We start from the raw sequence: 13708 nt of genomic DNA on the forward strand, positions 1-13708 counted from the left end.
GCCGAGGGGGCACTGGGGTGGGGGTGGGGACAAGGCCAGGTCCTGAGAGAGTCCAGCTGGCCTTCCTGCTGCAGGGCAGGCTGAGGACATCTCTTCATCTGCTCACCCGTTCTCCCAAACATCTGTTGCTCACTGGCTCAGAGCGAGGGCCCCCAGTTGGAACCCGATTGGAAAGACAGAGGATGTATCTGCCTGGGTAGTGGGGCAGGGCGGGGAAGAAGCTACAAGCAGAAAACGGGAACCCAGGGAGGTCAATACAGCAACACGGGGAAGCCATGGGCTCCAGAGAAGGCCATCAGGGAGGGCTTCCTGGAGGAGGGAACTTCTTAGCTGACTCTTGCAAGATAGGAGTGCATGAGATGGAAAGATGTTCTGTCCACTGGTTCACTCCCCAAATGGCCGAAAAGGCCCGGCTAAAGCCAGGAGATGGGACTTGAATCGAGGTCTCACTCATGGGTGGCAGGGGCCCCAAGCACTTGGGCTTTCCCAGGCCGTTAGCAGGAGTACACAGAAGTAGAGGCGTCAGGGCTCCAAATGACGCCCATACAGGATGCCGGCGTTGCAGGCAGCAGCTTCACCCGCTGTACCATGATGCCAGGATCCCCCACCCCTGAAACAGGTCCCACAGACTGAGGGGTGTGGGCTCACATGCTGAAGGGCTGGGGGCAAAACTCCATGGTGGACGCCATGCTGTGCCAGCGCCTGGGTGTTGGAAGAGATGGAGTCAAGGACGAACCCCCAATCTGGCCTGGAAGGTAGAGGCGGGGGCAGGAAGGGAACTTGCTGTTGGCCGAGGCTCCCTGGGGAGAGGCAGGAGACTGCGTGGGAGTCCAGGGACAGGAGACCTCCCCAGGCGGGCGACCTCGCAGAGCCTAGCGTGTCCCTAGAAACCACAAGGCCCCAGGGCAGCAGCTCCCTGGGGCTGACGCCTGCATTGTGGCTGAAGCTGATTGGAGCCGGAATAGCTGAGAGGGGCTGGGGGCTGCCGGGAGGGGGGGAGGCGGCCAGGAGGGGCTGCGGGCTGCCAGGGGTGGGCAAGGGTGAGATTCTAGAAATGTGGGTGGGTCTGACAGTGAGGACCCTGGATCGGGCCAGGGCTGGGGGCCTGGAGCAGCCACACCTCCAGGGTCTCAGGGGGGCCTGGGGTGGGGCTGGCTGTGGCTTCCTGGCCTGCTAGGGGCTGACCCCTCTATTGAAAACATCTGGAGGGTGGAAACAGGAAATTACAACATCTGGGCTCCTGCACAGCCACCTTGGGCTGGGCCCTGGGTGTCATTGGGGTTCCGGGCCCAGGACATTCAGAGGCAGATGGCGGGTCCCTCCTGGTCTGTGCTCAGGCTTGAAGGGAGGGGTGCCTGAGTCTGAGTCCCGACCTGCCCTGACCTCTGTGGGCTTCAGAGGTCCTGGCCTCTCTCTTGGGGCTTGTTTAGCCACTGCTCTGAAAAATGTGGGTTTTGAAGGGTAAATAAGAGTTTGGTAAGTAGGGCCGGGGAGAGAAGACATTCGACTCAGCAAGAGTCAGAGAATTGTTTGGGGTGCTAGTGCTGGGGCCCCCAGAGCAGAGGAGGCCCACGGGCAGCCGCCAGCCTCTGTGTGCTCCGCAGATTACCAGACTGGGTCCTGCTTTGGCCAGGTGGGCGCTGAGCGGTGCCAGCAGCAGCTGACTGGCCTCGCGTACACCAAGGCACTCTGCTGTGCCAACGTGGCCAGGGCCTGGGGCCTCCCGTGTGAGCCCTATGCTGCACAGCCACACCCCTGCCGCCGTGGCTTCATCCCCAACATCCACACCGAGGCCTGCCAGGGTGAGTCGTGGGGGCTGGGGAGCCAGGGCGGAGCTGGCTGCCCTTCGCGGCTTTGGTTCCTTCCTGGGACAGGCCTCTCACCCTCTTGCAGATGTGGACGAGTGCTGGGCCATGCCGGGCCATGCCGGGCCTGTGCCAGGGTGGCAGCTGCCTCAACACCGTGGGCTCCTTCGAGTGCTGCTGCCCGGCTGGACACCGGCTGGACGACGGTGGCACCACATGTGAAGGTGGGCGGCAGCTCAGCGCGGCGGGGGCTCACCTCCACCACGGTGATCCAGGCTCCATTAACCCTCTGTGTCTTTGCAGATCTGGACGAATGCCTCAGCCGGCCGGGCCCCTACACCGGCGGCGACTGAGCCAACATGTGAGCTTCATGTGCCTCTGTCCCCACAGCTTTGCCAGCAGCCTGGACGGCAGCCACTGCCAGGGTGAGTGGGGCTGAGGTGGCCAGAGCCACGTCCCTGTCCCATCCAGGCCTCTAGGCCCCTCTAGACCTCCAATTTCCACGATTTGGCCTTCCTGGACCCCCGTTTCCATCCCTTCTGACATGCTGGCTCCCTACCCATCAGCCTCTGCACTGTCGTGAACCCCATGGGGGAGCCCCTTCAACCTCCCCCATCTTGGCCCTAAGCCCTTCTGGCTCACAACCCCAGCCCCTGACCCTCTAGCTTGCAACTCTAACAGTTTAATGGACATATAGTATTTTTTTTTGACAGGCAGAGTGGACAGTGAGAGAGAGACAGAGAGAAAGGTCTTCCTTTTGCCGTTGGTTCACCCTCCAATGGCCGCCGCTGCCAGCGCACTGCGGCCGGCGCACTGCGCTGATCCGAAGCCAGGAGCCAGGTGCTTCTCCTGGTCTCCCATGCGGGTGCAGGGCCCAAGGACCTGGGCCATCCTTCACTGCACTCCCTGGCCACAGCAGAGAGCTGGCCTGGAAGAGGGGCAACCGGGACTGAATCCGGTGCCCTGACTGGGACTAGAACCCGGTGTGCCAGCGCCGCAGGTGGAGGATTAGCCTATTGAGCCACGGCGCCGGTTCAACATATAGTATTTTCTATAAAATTTAGCTATATTTGGCACTTACTAAAAACTGTTTTCTTAAAATTTCATGTTGGTTAAATCTAATAGTGGTGGGCCGGTGCTGGGGCATAGTGGGTAAAGCAGCCGTCTGCAGTACCAGCATCCCATATGGGTACGGGTTTGAGTCCTGGCAGCTCCTCTTCCCATGCAGCTCTCTGCTATGGCCTGGGAAAGCAGTAGAAGATGGCCCAAGTCCTTGGCCCTGACTCACGTGGAACACCCGGAAAAAGCTCCTGACTCCTTGTCTTTGATGGAAGTGAGAATTAAGATGGGGTGATGAGATATCTGGATTGTGGGCATATCTCAGGGTAGCATCAGCAGAACTTGTAGTTGGGTAGGATACAGGCAATGAAATGAGTTAAGAGGGAATTCAAGTGTTTTGGCTTCAGAAACAGGAGGCTGGGTGCAGCCCCTGGAGCCCTCTTCTTAGCTCTCGGAGCTCTCCAAGAGAGGGCAGGGTGGCATGTGCCCCAGGGGCCCCAGGTCCCCTCCCTGGCTTTCCTGAGAAAGAGCAGCACCTGTCAGACCAGTGCAGAGGAGGGGGAAGCAGCCAAGGAACCCAAGTGCACCGGAGCTTAACAGTGGAAGCCCCCACATCTTGAGGCCAGCGGACCACCCTGCCCTTAAAACCTCCGCATGAGGACCCTCTGGGCTCAGGCTCCCGGGGTTGCCCTGAAACGGCCCCAGCCAGGCAGTTTCACCACCAAACCGCTCTCCAGAGCGGGGACGGAACCCAGGCTGTCGGTGAGGCCCAAGGATAGGATCTGTCTCCGGCTGCTGGAGGCCATCTTCTCCGTGGCTGTGTGTGTGCCCATGTGTGTGTGTGTGTATGCCTGCATGTGTGTGGGTATGTGTGTCTATGTGTGTGTGTCTGTGTGTATGTGTCTCTGGGTGTCTCTAGGTATATGTCCGTGTGTGTGTCTGCATGTGTGTGGGTGTATGTGTTCATATATGTCTGTGTGTCCACGTGTGTGCCTATGTGTGTGCCCAAGTGTGTCTCTGCATGTGTATCCATGTGTGTGTCCATGTGTGTGTGTCCACGTGTGTGTGTCTGCATGTGTGTTTATGTGTGTGTGTCTCTGGATGTATGTCCATGTGTGTGTCTGCATGTGTGTGGGTGTGTGTCCATGTGTGTGTCCATGTGTGTGTCTCTGTGTGTATGTCTGTATGTGTCTGCATGTGTGGGTGTGTGTGTCTGAGTGTGTACATGTGTGTGTCTCTGTGTCCACATGTGTGTCCATGTATGGGTGTGTCCGTGTGTGTCCACATGTGTGTGTCTGTGTGTCCATGTGTTTCTCTCTGTATGTCTGTGTCTCTTTGTATGTAAATGTGTGTGTCTGTGTGTGTCCATGTGTGTCTGTGTGTGTGCCTATGTCTCTCTGTGTGTCCATATGTGTGTCCATCTGTGTGTCTCTCTGTGTGTGTACATATATGTGTCATGTGTGTGTCTGTATATGTATGTGTGTGTCCATGTGTGTATGTGTCCTTTTGTGTGTGTCCTTGTGTGTGTGTCCATGTGTGTGTCCATGTGTGTGTTTGTGTCCTGTCCTTCTCTTCTGGGAAGGACATGGGTCAGACTGTGTCAGGGCTCAGCAGTGTTGTGAGATCATGCCTAGCAGGAAAGGAGCTGAGGTACGATGACCGTGGACAGCTCCCGGCCGGCCTGTGCAGGCAGGTGATGGACGGCTCTGGGCAGTTTGCTGTTTATGACACCACACCTGCCTGCTCCTGGTTGCACCTGGCCCATAGGACACCCTGGCCCCAGTGGCATGGCAGGTCCTCGTCCCCCTAGCATGCACCTCAGGTCCCCTACCTGCCCTGCTCCACGCATGTCGGGAACTTGGAGCAGAGCTGGGGAAAATGTTCAGTGTGGCTGTAGGATGTATCCCCCAGCGACTCCATGTCAGACCCTCCACTCCCATCATGCACCTCATGCCACCCCACTTCTGGTGCTTCCTTAAAGAGGCACAGAAGTGGGCAGTGCTTGAGCCAATTGCTCAACGGGCCTTCACTGGGCTCCACGTGGCCGTCACCCCACTGCCTGTGTGGGACGGGAAGGGGAGGCCCTCCTACTGCTGGGTGCTTTTCCTTTGAGAGCGGTTTTCTTTGTTTGCAAACATTTGCGACTTTGGCTGTTTGTCTGTACACGACTTGGATCTTGAGTTTGCGTTTTTGTTTTGCTCCGAGTGAATCCTGATTTCCAGGGCACATCTGTGCCTCTGTCTTTAAGTTCTTCCATGTGTGTAGGGAAGAGCCTGCGGTGAATCCAGCTGAGAGCCGCACAGCCCACAACAGTGTGGCCTCCACTGACCCATCTCAGCCCATCTCAGCCCTCTGAAGATGACAGGAGTCCAAAAGCAGGCGGGGACTTTGAGTGCATAAAGTAAACTTTTAAATTCTACACAATAAAAATCACCATAGTGAAAGATAAAAAGGTCAGGGAGAAACTTGGAAAAACATTCGCTTTTTATGTCCTAAAGGCCACACACGAACAGGGCCACACATGGACACACGCACACCCAGACACACACAGAAATACACACACATGGACACACACAGAGAACACACATGGATACACACACACATGGACACACACACAGACACACAGAGACACACACATGGACACACACAGACACACAGAGACACACACATGGACACACAGAGATACACAGACACACAGACATGGACACACACAGACACAGACACACACACGGATATATGCACAGACACACACACGTGCACATAGACACACAGAGATGCACACGGACACACAGAGACACAGAGACACACACAGACACACACAGACACACGCATGGACACACACAGACACACACACACACGGATATATGCACAGACACACACACGTGCACATAGACACACAGAGATGCACACGGACACACAGAGACACAGAGACACACACAGACACACAGACACACGCATGGACACACACAGACACACACACACACGGACACAGACACACACAGAAGAGACGTCAAAAAGTCCATGGGATGTGAGTGAAGAGATAAAAATGAGTGTACACTTTTTCCTCAGTAAAGGCTCCACCAAGTTCAAGACTCTCTGTAAGCAACAGCCTCAGCCATGCAGTCCACCCCTGAACAACCGAGGCCCAGGGAATTTAGCCCCTGCAGTCTAAAGGAACATGAGTGCTCTTGATTTCTTTTAAGATAAGGAAACAGAAAGGAGTCAGGAGGAGCCAAATCTGGACTGCTGGGCACTTGCCAGTGACTTCTCGTCAAGATGTTTACAGAATCGCTTGTTCTCCTTTCATTTATCTGTTTGAAAGTCAGAGTTACAGAGAGAGGGAGAGATAGAGAGAGGGAGGTCTTCCACCTGCTGGTTCACTCCCCAGAGGGCAGCACTGGCAGTCTGGGCCAGGCTGAAGTCAGGAGCCAGGAGCTTCTTCCAAGTATCTCTTGTGGGTGACAGGGGCCAGCCATTAGCAGGAGCTGGACTGGAAACAGAGTAGCCTGGACTTGAACTGGTGCCCATAAGGGATGCCGGCATTACAGACTGAGGCTTTACCTGCTCTGCCGCAATGCCGGCCCCAGAGTTGCTCTTAATTGGTGCGAGAGCTGAGCGGGTGCATTGTCGAGTTGGAGAAGGACCCCCCTGGGAAGCTTTGGCTAACTTTACCCAACACCATCCTAATAAGCTGAGCATCTTCAAAACCATTGCCATGATCTTTGCTCTTTTTAAAATACAGATTTGTTTATTTATTTGAAAGTCAGAGTTACAGAGAAAGAGACAGAGACGGAGACAGAAAGAGAGATCTTACATCTGCTGGTTCACTTTTGGGATGTCCACAACAGCCAGGACAGAGCTGGTTTGAAGCCAGGAACCAAGAGCTTCCTCTGGATCTCCCACACGTGTACAGGGGCCCACCCACTTGGGCCATCTTCCGCTGCTTTCCCAGGCCGTTAGCATGGAGCTGGACTGAAAGTGGAGCAGCTGGGACTGGAGCTGGTGCCCATTTGGGATGCTGTCATGGCATGTGGTGTCTTTACTGGCTGTACCACAATGCCGGCCCGAGCCTTTGCTCCTGACGGGTCGTCCACTTTTGCTTTAGGCCACTTTCAGCTTTAGTCACCATTGTCCTGATTGTGCTTTGTGTTCAGAATCATAGCAACAAAGTCGTATTTCAACGCCTGTTAAATCCTCTCAGGAAATGCTTTGTGATCTCGATCGCACTTGTTTGCAATCGCCATTGCAAGCTCTGTTCCTGTCTGCAGCTGGTGTGGGTGCCCTTGGAGCAGAAAGTTTGGTCCAATTTAGTTTTCCAGCTAGAACTGTGAAAGCTGAGCTCTTAGGTGTCTGTGGCATTGGCTGTTGTTTCTGTTGTTAATTGCTGGTCCTGTCCCATCAGGGCAAGAATACGATTTTCATTTGCCTTGAAAATGGATGTGAGTCGTCTGCAGCGGTCGGCTTCTTCTTCAGTGCCATCCGTTCCTGTCCAGAATGGAGTTACCCACTTGAAATGACTGAGTTCTTTGGAGTGTTGTCCTCCTAAACTTATCACAAAGCAGCGGTGATTTCACTGTTCTTCCACCCAAGCTTCCCCATAAATCTGACATTCATTCTGGCTTCGATGTTAGCAGAGTTCACGTTACCCACAGCAACTCTTTACAATCTGATGGCTTATCTTTCCTGCTCAGACGTGCCAAAACAAGCCCCTGGGAGTGTGTTTTGGTGCCAAAAACACTTGAAATACTGCAAATTTTCCACCATGTGCTTTTGAAAGATCCTATGTATGAGTATGTGTGTGTGTAGTTTTAACCAATTAAAAAAAGTGAGTCCAATAGAAAAATGGGCATGAAAATATAGTCAATACATGAAAAATGAAACACATGCAGCTTTGAAATGTGTAAAATGATGTTTGGGGTGAAATACAATTGTAAATAATTACATGGAAACACCATTTTCTCACTGGTTACTTTGGCACAGACTTTGGCACAGATGATTCAAACTTGACCAGTGTATAGAACAGACTCTTGATCCTAAAGCGCAGGAATTGAATTTGTGACCTCAATGTTGGACATTCAGTAAAATCTATCAAAACCACACAAAACCTTTCACTCCGAGGACTGTATGCTGGAGTAGACCTGCATCTGTGTGAAATGACAGTTTTATGCACGGCAGCAAAATACTGAACGAAATATACACGTGTGAATGATGGCTGCTTCCATGGGCTGTATTGTGGCTGGCTGTGCAATGAGGAAAAGAGGCAGCCCTGTGTACGCTGATAAGGAACAATTTCCAATATATTTCATTTGGAAAAAAAGCATCGGATACGTCAGTATTTATGGATGCTATCATTTCCTGTGAAACATGCCCAGTGTGTGCATTTGAATATTTCTGAACATATGCACTGGAATCTGCTCATCTTGGAAGAATGTAGGAGAAACGCACTCGGGGCCTGGGGAACCAAACACAGAGGGCACCATGCACCCTCCCTACCTTGCATTTTAAGCCCTGCAAAGCTTCTGCGAAGAATGCTGAAGCAAACATGATGCAACATTAATATATGTTCAGAGGTGAGAACATAGATAATCCGTTCTATTATATTCTGTAGTTTCATGCTTATTTTAAATGGCTCATAATTAATATTTAAAAATAAAAATCTGCATGGCTCTTTACCCACAGAATTTAAAAACGAAAGATTCCCACACATATGCACCTAAATGTGTCCACAGTTTTGACTGCTACATCTATTTTATTCAGTGCTTTCTTAATTGCAAAGAAAAGAAACGCAGTCCAAACTGGCTTTAGCCCAATGGAAAATGCACTGGTTCGTATTTCTGGATAGTGCTGTGATTGGGTCGGGGGCCTGCAGGTTTGGGTGGATCCAGGAGGTTGTCCCCTCCATGGTTGGGTTCCTGTGCGTCTGCTTCTGCTTCCGTCTGGGCAGGTCCCTGCTTGTAGTGGCAGAGATGAGCTTAGAAGTTCCCTGCCGGAGGTCCGCCGGCCCCTAAGCTTCCCGTAGAGAACACATTGTTCCAACAAAGCACTGGGGCTCCCTCAGGCAGGTGAGCACCCTCCCCATCACTGTGGGTCCTTGTGGCCAGGTGCCACCAGCACCATTCTGGGGCGCCTGGCTACCTCTAACCCAAGCCCAGGTGTGGCGAATGGGAAATGAATGGTTCAGCAAAGGAAAACCGAGATTCCATTACCCTAAGAAGGAAAAAATGGATGCAGCAGGCAAGCCAGTTTCCGTGGGGAAATCTCTCCTCCCAGCCACCCACCAGGATGGAAACTACACCCACTGGGCGTCCCCACACCGAATGCAGGCATGTGGGTCCCACAGGGCCCAGAGTCGTGATCTGGGCTGGCTTTGCATCCTCTCAGGAGGCAACCAACATCCACCTAGTGCGTTGGGAGGGGTCACACCTCGCCCCTTCCTGGTGTTCTGGTCTGCTTTTAGTAAGATGATGGTGTGTCAGACATGCTGTAGAATGTCCCATTGGGAAAGAAAGTGAATCCTTTCTCCTGGGATGCCGCAAACCCAGAGCGAAGTCTGAGGCTGTGGTGAACTGCAGAGTGCATATTTCCCCCCAGGGACCCTCTGCAGGAGAGGCAAGTCCACAGGTAGTGACGCCAAGGTTCACCACTCGGGTAGGCCGGTGGCCTCAAGTTTTATCTGTGTTAATGCACACATCCCTCTTGGAATCAGCAAGCCAGGTGTACACATGTATTCAGAACAAGTGCATCCAGTCCCCAGGGAGTGTCTCCTTAATGGTCCGAGCTTTCTCTGATAGCACCCTCCTTCTGGGTCAGTTCTTTCTTTGCAAATTGTATGCAGTGATTTCCTTATTCTGCCACTTCCTCCTCACTTATTTCCTGCTACTCTTCTGAAAAAACTTGTTTTCCTCCTTAACCGAGGACAAATTGGCCCTGAGTAAATGCTGTTCTCATCAGGGACCAATTTTCAAGGAACAAACTGGTCGATTGTCACACTGAACGGTGGCAAGTGAGTTTGTCTTCCTTTGTTTCCTGATCACAATTTGGATTTTTTTCCCACCTGGTGCTAAGCCAGAGTTTGGGGTACAGGGTGCTGACTGGGGAGGGGGGAGGCAGGGCTGGGCTGGGAGAGGAGCCTCCTGCAGTGCAAGGGAGCCCAAAGCAAGCAGAGTGTTCCCATTCAGACCTGGGTGGTGGGGCTGGCAGCTCTGGACCTCCTGGCCCTGGCCCTGTCTTGTGTGGTGCCCACAGCCTCCATGGGTATGAGCTGGAGTGAAGGCTCCCGGGTCTCCAGGCAGGGCAGGAGGATGGAACCGGCACCTCTGAGAGCTGCTCTCCCCTTTCCCGAGGGGCCCCAGGGACAGCTCCTTCCCACCAGACTCTGTTGGGTCCTCCATTTTTGCATTTGCTGTCTTTTTGTCTGTTTGTGTGTTTGTCGTGTGCTTTAATATTATTATGGGCTCGTGTATAATATAACATTCTCTATGTGTCACAATGAAAGATGTGGGGAGATTTTTATTTATTTATTTTTAGGGTGCAAATGCTCCCACATTTAGCCAACGAGGTTGACTTGGGCACGCCGTTGTGTGTCTTTAAGCACTGCTTCCTTTGAGTGCAAAATAGGTGGACCATAAAGTCTCAGGGTGAGTGAGACACCACCCCAAGGGCACTGCATGCAGCTGGGATATACGTGTGCCTGTGTGTGCATGCAGGTATATGTGTCTGTGTGTGATGCGTGTGTGTCTGTGTATCACGTGTGTGTGCACATGTGTGAGCTTTTGTGTGTTTTAAATCATGACTTTCTATTACTATTTCATACTCAAATGATCTTACCTTTCTTGGTTGTATGTGTGTATGTGTTTGCACTGCTGACACTAGTGCAGGTTTCTCCTAAAAGGTACACTTAGTGTCAAGTCTCTGATAAGCAATTTGCTGCTAATGATAATACTGCTGAGTAAATTTTCAGCTTTCTTTGTAGTTTGTTTGTCCTTGGGGTAAGACCACCAAGGATTTAGAATCAGGTTGTTGTTTTCAAAGATAATTGCAATAACTTTTCTCTGTTTTATTGTGTTAATACTTTGATATAAAATTAGGTCCATTTGTTTCAGCTTGTTTCCGGTTGAGGGTTTGATATTTTTCCTTTTTAAACTCATTCTTTATAATATGTAAAGCATCTGTAAGCTTCAGAATTCGGATTTTGACATTGTTCCCCTGAGGATTTTTTTTCTTTTTTTAGGTTTTGGCTTCTAAAATTGGCACATTTACAAATGTCTTACCTAAATGTGCTGGCATTTTTCATGTCTATGTATGTGCACACACACATGTAGATATAGACATAGATGTAGACACAGATATAGAAGCATCTCCCCTGAAACCTCGTGTTTCTAAGATTCCCTGAGGACCAGGCTCAGGACCCTCTACCGAACTCTGCCCACGCCCCACACCCGTGCGTCGGCATGACTCAGCATGACTCAGTGGCGCATCAAAGACACTCAGAGCCCCTCCATAAGGACATGTGATTACTTTTCTTAAGCACAAAGCATCAATGAATATTTTATCTTAGGGGAAACATTGCCTGGCACATACAAATTCCATGGAGTGAGGGCCCCATGGTGTGAGTCAGGGAATCCTTGGCTTAGAACAACCTGTTCGAAGCCAAGGTTGTGGAACCAGCAGGATCCCTTACCCATGGGTGTCCAGGAAAGGGCAATGTGAGGCTAGACCATGACCCCATCACACTGCGGACCCCTTCCCCTCTGCAGGCCGGAGCACCGGGAGCTGTCCTTGGCTCATGGGGATTTGGGAGCACTGGACGAAGGGAACAAGAAGGAGCTTTGCTTTCTTTGGGAGCCAGAGCCTGAACCGAATGGGGAAAGGAGCTCTATGCTTTCACTCTGCCTCCTGCCTTAAAAAATAAACAAACTCAGCAAGTACAAGAAAGAGGCTTACTGAGTGGCTGAGTGCTCTGGGACATAGTAAGTACCATAGTGAGCAGCGGGTAAAATCTATTGAATCCATGATGTGCAAAAACATCCAGTTTAGTAAAATCCAGAAAGTGGGGCTGCCGCTGTGGCTGAGCAGGCTAAGCCACCATCTACAGCCCTGGCCTCCCATATGGGCACTGGTTTGAGTCCTGGCTGCTCCATTTCCAATCCGCTTCCTGCCAGTGCACCTGGGAAGGCAGTGGGGGATGACCCAAGTGCTTGAGCCCCTGCACACATGAGAGAGCAGTAATATGGTAAAAAGATGGAGAAACATTGAAGATTGTGCATTGTTTACCAAAGCATATTCTAGGGAATCCAAGACACAGGTTGTGCTAACAGCTGTCCAAAAATGGCTAGGAACTCAAACCAGTTTAAGAATCTCTTTTTTTTTTTACTAATTTAAATAACTTTTTAAAAAACTGTAGATCTCTAAAAATAATCAGCTTTCAATAAGTTTTGTATATATTAATATTTAGTGTAGATCTGTTATAAGAAAGTAGGTAGAAATAGCCAAGCTATTTTTCCATGTAAATCAGTCTACAGGACTAATGTTTAATTTGCCTCACTTTGAGAAGTGTTGGCCAAGCTAAACCTGGTGCCCAAAGCACTGATAAAGCAGTAGTTAACCAGCCCGACTCAGAGATAACACAGCTGTTGGAATAATCATACAGGGACTTCTAAATTACTGTGATTGATATGTTCAGGGCTCTAACGGAAAAAACTGACAACACTCAAAACCCGATGGACAAGGTAAGCAGATGGATGGGAATGCAGAAAGAAAATAAAAGGGAATGATAGGGCTCCAAAACACCATAGTAGAAACACACACGTCCTCTGGTGAGACAGGAGGCCATGAGCTGAAGATGCACACCGAGTTCACAAAGTTCATGGAAAACGAATTAGAAGATAGGCTTATTTTGGTGCAAAAGAAATTGAAATCCATGCATATGAGAGGTCTTCAGGAAGTTTATGGAGATGTATACAGGGGAAAACTGGAATGGATTTCACAATCTTTAGCATCAAAACAAATGTACCTTTTTTAAAAAAGTATTTATTTGAAAGGCAGAGATATGGAGAAAGAAAAGGAGAGCGAGAGAAAGAGATTTTCCATCAGCTGGCTCACTCCCTAACTGGCTGTAATGGCCAGGGCTGGACCAGGCTGAAGCGAGGAGCCAGGAGCTTCCTCCAGGTCTCCCACGTGGGTGGCAGGGGCCCATGGACCTGGGCAACTTTCTCTGCCTTCCCAGGTGCATTAACAGGGAGCTAGATTGAAAGTGGAGCAGCTGGGGCACTAACCACTGCCCACATGGGATGCTGGAGCTGAAGGCGGTGGCCTAAGCTTCTGTGCCACAGCACTGATGCCACAAATGTATCTGTTAATTCCCTTTTCCATGAACATTTAGTACTCTTGTATATGAGCAGAAACTCCCCAGACTGAAGTGGGAAGAGAAAATAAGTGTAGAATCAACACCACCATCAACAACCAGAAGAGTGAGGCACCTCTGTCAGACACCATGCAAGGAGAACAGAGTAGAACGGGGTATTTAAGGTGTTGGCAGGAAAGATTTGCCAATCTAGAATTCTGTATCCAGTGAAATTATCCTTTGGGATGAAGGGGAAATACAGTCTCTCAGACAAGCAGAAATCAGGGAAATTCATTACGTGCAAATAGACTCTGCCTGGGGAGGAAAATGATCTGGATCCAAATCTTGGATCCACACAGGAAGGGAGGGCTTCCCTGGGAACTCAGTGGAAACAGAGCCTTCTCTGCTTCTCACTTTGAGTCCATATACAGACACCCATGTTCAAACCACACTGAGGTGGCTGGGCAGTTGGCACGCCAGCTTTGATGCCCACATTCCATAC

The 13708-nt window shown here is 50.9% G+C and overlaps 2 protein-coding genes across 3 annotated transcripts in view; one reads left to right on the forward strand and one right to left on the reverse strand.

Moving 5' to 3' along the window:
• LOC103350904 (uncharacterized) overlaps positions 1–13708 on the reverse strand; it is a 326018-nt gene that overhangs the window by 101638 nt on the left and 210672 nt on the right. The window lies entirely within an intron of this gene.
• LOC103350903 (fibrillin-2) lies at positions 36–8536 on the forward strand. Its single transcript, XM_070054959.2, has 4 exons — positions 36–1802; positions 1894–2029; positions 2109–2230; positions 7267–8536. The coding sequence occupies exons 1-3, from the start codon at positions 1737–1739 to the stop codon at positions 2156–2158; spliced, it is 252 nt and encodes an 83-aa protein (XP_069911060.2). The 5' UTR covers positions 36–1736; the 3' UTR covers positions 2159–2230; positions 7267–8536.

Source organism: Oryctolagus cuniculus, chromosome 13 (assembly GCF_051225735.1).
Source record: "Oryctolagus cuniculus isolate XC-2025 breed Fujian yellow rabbit chromosome 13, ASM5122573v1, whole genome shotgun sequence".
NCBI lineage: Eukaryota > Metazoa > Chordata > Mammalia > Lagomorpha > Leporidae > Oryctolagus > Oryctolagus cuniculus.

What these genes read in the sequence shown, in the direction of transcription:
- LOC103350903 (XM_070054959.2), top strand. Translation starts at nt 1,737, where the DNA reads ATGCTGCACAGCCACACCCCTGCCGCCGTGGCTTCATCCCCAACATCC. An exon ending in CCACACCGAGGCCTGCCAGG is followed by an intron (nt 1,803 to 1,893) that starts GTGAGTCGTGGG and finishes ACCCTCTTGCAG; the next exon opens with ATGTGGACGAGTGCTGGGCC. An exon ending in CGGTGGCACCACATGTGAAG is followed by an intron (nt 2,030 to 2,108) that starts GTGGGCGGCAGC and finishes GTGTCTTTGCAG; the next exon opens with ATCTGGACGAATGCCTCAGC.